Genomic DNA, 8,608 nt, shown 5'->3' with positions numbered 1-8,608 from the left:
GGATGACTTCTCCCTGGTCCTGGGGATCCATACTCCACCAAAACTGAGGGTGACACCCTTATGATTTCAGGAATGCCACCCCCCCCCCACATTCACACATCATTCACACACATAAACCAAATCATAAGTACAGTAGCAAAAAAAAAAAAAAAAAAATCAAAAGTACCCCTGCAAATTAAGGATGTTGCAGAGTGCTCCTTCTGGGCTGCCCACGGCCACGGGCACGGGCACGGGCACGGGGACGGCCACGGCCGACTGGGGGATCTTCACGGGGGGGGGGGGTCTGTGCAGGGGAGGGAGTATTTTCAGGGGGGGACTGTGCAGGGGAGGGAGTATTTTCAGGGGGGGGACTGTGCAGGGGAGGGAGTATTTTCAGGGGGGGTCTGTGCAGGGGAAGAAGCAGCCTCCCCTGGTGTCTGTCCTCCTGCTGGCCTTCCCTCCAAGGCAACGGCTATCCTTGTCAGACAGGAAGTAATGTCAGCCGTATTGGCCTGCACAGCCCGGGTATTGGCCTGCACAGCCTGGGTGAGGGCAGTCACCTCCTGGGCCACACCTGTTGTGGCGTTCCTCAGGTCCCACAAACAGGTGATGACCCCCACGGAGTTGGTGGCCACGTCACCCAGTGACTCCCTCATTGCACCCAGGCTGCGCTCCACCTTGGTCATTGTTTTTTGTATTGCAGACAGACTGCGGGTCTGCCGGACATTGTCCCTCAACAGACTGACCGGCAGACGCACCAACCCCCCCCTGTTTTCCGGGGTCGGCCTCCTACTTGCCCCTGAGGCTTGTGGCCTTGGAGGAGGAGTTGGAGTGAGCCATGGGTGCTGCTGCATGTTGGAGGAGGGTTGGAAGGGGCGACCCATGATGGTGGCCTGACTGCTGGGCGCCTGTGGGGTTCCCTCAGGGGATAATTCAAAGGTCATATCTTGGCCCATCATTATTTCCTGCCCAATCAGAATATTGTCATCTTCCTCCCCCTCATCCTCCTCCCACTCAACATCCAAATTAGGGGAGTTGTGGGCACTCCCCTCCCATGGCGAATCCTGCCCTTCTTGGGACTCTGCATGAGCCTGTCTTGGGGGTGGTGCAGCAGCCTGCCCTGATGGGCCAGCAACCTCCTGCCCTGATGGGCCAGCAACCTCCTGACCTGATTGGGCTGCCACCTCCTGCCCTGATGGGCCAGCAACCTCCTGGGCTGATTGGGCTGCCACCTCCTGGGCTGATTGGGCTGCCACCTCCTGGGCTGATGGGGCTGCCACCTCCTGGGCTGATGGGGCTGCCACCTCCTGGGCTGATGGGGCTGCAACCTCCTGGCCATCTGGGGAGGACACAAAACAATCACAGGTTGTTGGATCCACACACTTGGCACATCTTCCCTTCCCCCACCCACACATGCTAATCACCAGATAGAAATTCCAAAAAATTACCTGTCCTCATAAGAGGATCATTGTCAAAGCCAGGCAGGCCCACCACCTGCTGTGGGTGGAAACACTGGGCAACTGCCCATTCCTCCTCACTCATCCTGACTGGGCAGGGTCCCCCTCCTCCAGTGCCCCTGGTATGGGCATGCAGCGTTGCCAGCTTGTTCCGGGACACGCTCCTCAAGTCATTAATTTTTTTTTGAACTCCAGCGATGGTCCTGGTCTCCCCCCCCCCCCCCCCCGCATTGATCCGATCGGTGATCTTTTGAAGGATCTCCTTCCTCCTGGCCGGGGTGGTGTTGTGGCTCTCAGGGCCATGGAGAAATCGCCCAAATTTAATGACGCCCTGAGCAAGTATATGCTTCTCTGCCAGGGTAAAATTAAGCTTCCTGCGCTTGGGAGCCATGACAGACAACACCCAGCAACAGGGAACTCACCCAAAAAACAAACACTTATCAAAAACAATCAGGCAAAAAAGGAAAACAAAAAACAAACACTTATCAAAAACAATCAGGCAAAAAAGGAAAACAAAAAACAAACACTTATCAAAAACAATCAGGCAAAAAAGGAAAACAAAAAACAAACACTTATCAAAAACAAACAGGCAAAAAAGGAAAACAAAAAACAATCACACACCAAAAAACAAACACTTATCAAAAACAAACACCAACTATACCCTCCAACTCCACAAACACTTTTCTCACAAAAAAATCTTACCAACAAACACTGACAAACGTTCAAAGCAGAAGCAACTTGCTTTAGGAAGGGAACACAGGGAAATACTTTTGCAATTGAAGTCTGTTTGACTGGGGCTATTTAGACACAGGGCGATCTTCAAACTAAGTACGCTTGGCCTTTTACCTATCTCACTGATTGCGCTGACCAAAGTTCTGCACATGCGCAGTGAGGTCCAGATTCGTGCGCGCATGCGCAGTACGGCCGGCACTTCATTTGCATGGGGTCACGGCTCATTACAATGAAGCACGCCCACTTCATTCCCACTTGCCATAACCACGCCTTACGCATTGAAACTTAAGTTAAGGATGGCGCAATTTTGTGCGCAAATGCACTGAGAATACGGTACTTACGACACCAACTTAGGGCGCCGTAACTTAAATGACATAAGTTAGATAATCCTAAATTTACACATGTTTTTGAGAATTTGGCCCTAAATTCCCTAAAACCCTTTACAGCATTGGGGGGTTGAATAATTTTGAACAAAACTGTATGGACCTTGTCCTCCAAGGTCAAAATCATTATATTTTTTATTTTTATTTTTTTATGTTATTTTAAGTTATTTCCCTATCCACATTTATTTTCAGAGTACTTGCCATGCTCTTCCCGACATTTTGCTGCCATTTGCAGCCCTCCAGCCCTTTCCCTTAGTTTTTTAGAGACATTTTTGTAGTCAAAAGTCCGGGTCCCCATTGACTTCAATGGGGTTCGGGTTCGGGTCAAAGTCCGGGTTCGGGTTCGGTCCCGAACCCGAACTTTTTTTTCAAGGTCCGGGTGCGGGTCCGAATCCGAACATCCTGGTGTCCGCTCAACTCTATTCATAATGGAAGCACTGTCAACGCTGCTGATACACAAACTGACAACCAAGGCCCACAGATTATAAAGGTATGAATAAAGCATGGCTGCAGTTCCAGTCTTTTCTGCCTACCTGTCTGCCCACCCTTTATTCCAAGTATAAAATCCATTTCACACTGAGACAGTTTTCAGGCATTTTAGTGCTAGAAATAGCACCTGTAAATCACCTGAAAACTGCCTTCCATGCCCCCCCCCCCCCCCCCCCCCCGAGTGAGAAAGCCTGAGTGCTGAGTGCTGAGTGCTGAGTGCTGAGTACACAAAAAGTGTAGCTGCTGACTTTAAATAAACAGAAACTCACCTGTCCCGCGCACCAGAGGTGCGGGCACCCAAAGCCTCGCTCCTTTGCCCATCCTCTCCACTGCGCAACTGTGGGCACCAGACTGTGACAGCTTGCGGCTTCACAGCCTGGCACGCACTGCGCATTTGCGAGTCGTGCTGCGCACTGTTAGAGGCCAGGCAATCTTCTGGGACCTGTAACATGTCCCAGAAGATTGCAGAGAGGGAGGAGGAGAGGAGGAGTCGCTTAGGTGGTCAGTCGACTGAAGCAGGAAGTGGGACAGGAAGTACCTGTCAAAAGTAGGTACCCACTCCCCCCCCAAAAAAATTACATGCCAAAGTGCTTAAAGTGGAAGTTCCACTTTTGGGTGGAACTCCGCTTTTAAGTACAGCGCTTTCATAGGCCTTAGGAGTTTTTTTTTTTTTGGGGGTTGTTAATGCAGCTCTATGTTAGCCTATGTGTCCATGCACACATAGGCATTTACAGGTATATTAGAAGAGGATATTTGTATATTTGTATATATGTATACAAGTAGAAATAAAACCCATCACCAGTGAGTTCAGGAGAGGAGCGTTTGGCCAGAAAAAAACGTGGAACACACACATATACATGCATAACCGCTAGACACATTTAGACACAATTGTGTGTTTGTATGTTAATGCTATCTAATTGTCCGAATAAATTAGTATTTTGGGTAATAAAATGCATTATTGTGCATAAGCGCAAACTTGCATAAACACGTGTAATACGTAGCTTTTTCCGCATTTTTTAAGCAGCTTTTCACCTGCCAGGAGAAAAGGCATTCAGAGGAGCTATGCAAGTGCTAAGTGTGCATGAGGCCTTATACGGAACAGCCTTCTCGAGCCACAGCTGCATTAACTGTGACCCACAAACCTATCTGCATGTCAGCTTGTTGCTGGATTTCTTCATGAAAAGTATACAAAAATAAAATAATTTGAGGAAAAAAATTAAATATTCTTAGGCAATTAATGCAACACATCAAGTACCTGTCAACAGTAGTATCTGGCTATTCTTGTCATTCATCAAAAACAGTGAAAATTAAGCAAGAGTAAAGCTGTAGAGTATAACAACCATTCTTACGTCATTTAACATCTATGAAAATTACCCTAAGTGCCAAATTGGTTGCTATGACAACAGCACCACTTTTGTTTCATGTTTCTGCTTCCTTTTTTTATAATCCCACCCCTGTGTGTGTGTGTGTGTGTGTGTATACATACATTTGTCAAGATGTATTTGTGGAATTATGCATCTCCCAGATTCTCCTTGTCTCCTTTCTGGTGCCATAAGAATAATGCTCCTTAGATATTAATTCTTAGTTAATCTAAGCAAGCTTTCATTTTTATTGTATTTTTTTTCTCCTATTAGCAACTATTTCGAAACAGTCGCTTAACATACTTATTATGAAGAACTTATTGAAATGTTGTCTAACAAGACTTATTGAGATGTTGTCTAACAAGACCATGTTAAACTGACATGTGGAGGGTATTGTGTCCAATTCTATCTTTGTTTCCTTCCCCCCTCTAGCAGTGAATGGCTTGATCACTCCCCTCCTCTTCTTTTCTTGTCATTTACACGGCTAAAGAATAGCTACTCCAGGGGCGAGAATCACAATTTCTGTTTGAGAAGACCAGTAACGGATTTCGTCTGCTATCCATACAATCACAGGATTTTACTCCTCAACCTGCTTGTGTTTGTTGCTTGCATTCTCTGGATTATTTGCGGACTATATTATAAAGGATATGAACTAAAATGGCAAGTATGATTGTTTGCTTAGGTACCAAGTAAATGACTGAAGCCTAAGAATTATTCTGCAAAATTAGTCTTTTTGTTGCTGTTTTGTAGAAACTTTAATCACTGCAAGCAACAAACACATCCATAGGATTGTTACTGAACCCTACATAGAAATTTTAGGTCCAACAACTATTACACATTTTTTTTTAAAGAAGAAGCATGCATTAAACAGCTGCTAATAGTGCTTAAATTATTCCAAATGAACAATATACTATGCTATTGCTGTTGTAATGCATTGTTTGTGTCTTGTATATTCTTGGTGTCACACTCATGTAAGTGAATGAGGAACTGAGTTTCAAGATTTAAAATAAAATCTGTTAGGCTGACACTTGCTAATTTATTACAATGGTATATTAATTAGCTCTCTATGCGAGAACAGCAGATTGTGTTGTGGGAGTAATGTTTTCTTCTGTTTCCAAAACACATTGTAAATGATGAAAACCCACATTCCATTTCAGATACTCGTCATTTGTCACTGTTTGGCTGAAGCTGCTGTTCCTTTGTCCATAGAATATAGTTATAGACTGTTTTATTGGAGGTGCTCTATTTGATATGGATCCCAGATTGGCTTAGATCAATACTAGCTGTTCAATAAGCTCCTAGGAATTCAGAGAAGTGTTGCATGTGTTGGCAAGTAAAGAGTTACAGAATGGAATATTCCAATATGAATGTTACATTTTTGAAATCTGTTTATTCAGCGACACATTGAGAACAGGTAGCGTTAAATTTGAATTTGCTTCTCTTAAATGTTGGTAACTTATTTTAATACAGGGAACATATTTTTCTGGCTGATGATTGGATACACTAAAACATAACGTGAGCCAATGCAGTGCTGCATACAATTCAATGGCTGCTATGTACTCGCTCCTCCTTCGTTTCCTTTCTGTTGCCAGCTAGATTTTACCGTAGTCTCTCTGCCTGATGGAAAAAGAAATGACAAAACAACGTCGATTGCATCGTTCTTTTTTTCCATAAGGATTAACAGCTCGGTGATCAAGATGTGCTGAAGGGGGAAAAAGGGACATACCAGGCATTTTTTGCAATGATTCATCCAGCAGGTTACCGTGTTTTGCAAGTAGGAATACTGCATCTTTTTCCTTTGTGGCTGCTTGTAAACCTTACATATGCACAGTTCCGGTACTCTATCAATGAGGAGCTGAACAGGGGAGAAATTGTTGGGAATATCGCTAAGGATCTTGGAACAGATGTGGCCAAACTAGTAGCTGCTAATCTCCAGGTACTTTCCGATTCTGATTCCCAATATTTCTCTGTAAATGTAAACAATGGAGCCATATTGGTGAATGACAGAATAGATAGAGAGCTGCTTTGTGGACAGAGTGTTTCATGTATATTAAATTTGAAATTTGCTATAGAGAATCCAGTAGAAGTATACAGGATTGAGGTGGAAATATTAGACATTAATGATAATTCCCCTCGATTCCAGAGTGAAGAGCTGACTTTAAAAATAAATGAGTTGGCATCCACTGGTGCTAGGTTTCTTATTCCAAATGCACAAGACCCAGATATAGGCTCTAATGCTTTGCAGGAATACCATCTCAGCCCCAGTGAAAATTTTGCTTTGATTGTAAAAAAGCGTGCTGATGGTAATAAATTTCCAGAGTTAGTTCTAGAAAAGGCTCTAGATAGAGAACAGACAGCTGTCCACCACCTAGTACTGAAAGCAGAAGATGGTGGGGTTCCATGTAGGTCAAGCACCATGCAGATCACAATCATAGTCCTGGATGCCAATGATAATCACCCAGCATTCGATCAGCCTTCTTATAATGTCCAATTGAAAGAAAACGCCCCCAAAAACTCTTTAGTCATTAAACTTAATGCAACAGACCTAGATGAAGGGCCTAATGGAGAGATTGAGTACTTTTTTAGCAGTCACAATTCTGATGCCTTAAGCAATATTTTTCAGCTGAATTCAGAAATAGGTGAAATTAGGGTACTTGGAAATTTGGATTTTGAAGAGATTTCAGTTTATGAGATTGACATTGAAGCTAGAGATAAGGGAAGTCCTATCATGGAAGAACATTGCAGTGTAATTGTCCATATTATTGATGTAAATGATAATACTCCTGAGATGACTATAAGTGCATTTTCTAGCTCAGTGCCAGAAGACTCACCACCTGGGACAGTAGTTGCTGTTATAACTATAAAAGACAAAGATCATGGTGATAATGGAAGGGTGCAATGCCAAGTAGACAAAAACCTTCCATTCACCGTAAGGGAAGATTTTGAGCACCAGTTTTCCTTAATAACAAGTGATCATTTGGACCGTGAAAGTGTTTCTGAATACCATATAACAATAACTGCAAAAGATATGGGTAATCCCCCGCTTTCCACAGTAAAAGTTATATCAGTTGTAGTTTCTGATGTGAATGACAACACTCCCCGGTTTGTTGAACCAGTTTATGAGGTTTTCGTGGAGGAGAATAATAAAGCCGGTGAGTTACTTTGTACTGTTTCAGCTACGGACCCAGATTTGGATCAAAATTCACGTCTTTCTTATTCCATCTTACAAAATCCTAAAGATGACTACGGTAGCACATCTCATATATACATCAACTCTGAAAATGGACAGGTCTACCTAAAATTTCCTCTGGATTATGAAAGGATTAACTACTTCCAATTCCAAATAGAAGTTTCTGATGCTGGCTCCCCACCTCTTAAAAATAAGACTGTTGTGCATGTTTTTGTTCTTGATCAAAATGATAATTCTCCAGTGGTTGTCTTTCCTGTAGTTGGAGCTAATTCAGTTGCCCAGTGTAAAATCCCACGTTCCACTGGACCAAATGTTATGGTAAGCAAAATATCTGCTGTAGACCACGACTCAGGTCGAAATGCTTGGCTTTCCTATAACTTACTTGAAGCAACGGATCCCACTCTCTTCAGTATTGTAATGAGAACTGGTGAAATAAAGACTAAACGTGCTATTCAAGATGTTGATCCAACTCTACATGAGCTGCTTTTGTTGGTAAAAGATTCTGGAGAACCCTGTTTATCCACTTCAGTTACAGTAATGATGACCCTAGAAGACAAAGACCTAGAGGTGTCACAGGGTGTAAAGGACCATTCTAAAAAAAGGAATATCTCTAGTCTTACTTTGTACTTAATTGTGTGTTTAATTGTCATTTCTGTCATCTCATTAATTGGTTTGGCAGCCCTTGGAATTAAAATTCACAAGTGCGAAAACAAGAATTTCCCTCTTTGTTGCCGACAAAGTCAAAAGAAAGCAGTTGTGGCAGGATCTAAGCTACATGGAACGTTTCAGCTTCACCCAAGCCTTTGTAACACTATAATAGGTGTCCGAGTGGATTGTGCTGGAAATATCCCATCTAACCGAAGGGTCAGAACATGTTTCTCCCCAGTCTCAGATATTAGTGAGTTTATGTTTATGAGGCCACCTCATGTCACAGCTAGCTCCTCTTCCCCGGGGATACTGGTTCCAGATCCTAACTTCTCCATTGCTTCCAATGAGGTGAGCTCCCAAAATTTGCCA

The 8,608-nt window shown here is 43.6% G+C and overlaps 1 protein-coding gene across 2 annotated transcripts in view; it reads left to right on the top strand.

Moving 5' to 3' along the window:
* The first annotated feature begins 4,814 nt into the window (after positions 1-4,814).
* Positions 4,815-8,608, top strand: part of LOC120932486 (protocadherin gamma-B3-like) — an 89,283-nt gene continuing 85,489 nt past the window's right edge. Inside the window, exon 1 of one of the 2 annotated variants that reach the window (XM_040344884.1) lies at positions 4,815-8,587. In XM_040344884.1, the coding sequence (XP_040200818.1) occupies positions 6,143-8,587 (2,445 nt within the window). In that variant the 5' untranslated portion in view covers positions 4,815-6,142. The remainder of the gene's footprint in view (positions 8,588-8,608) is intronic. The other variant, XM_040344885.1, reaches the window with a different exon arrangement.

Source organism: Rana temporaria, chromosome 3 (genome assembly GCF_905171775.1).
Source record: "Rana temporaria chromosome 3, aRanTem1.1, whole genome shotgun sequence".
Taxonomy (NCBI): Eukaryota; Metazoa; Chordata; class Amphibia; order Anura; family Ranidae; genus Rana; species Rana temporaria.
This window is presented reverse-complemented; position numbering and strand designations above follow the sequence as displayed.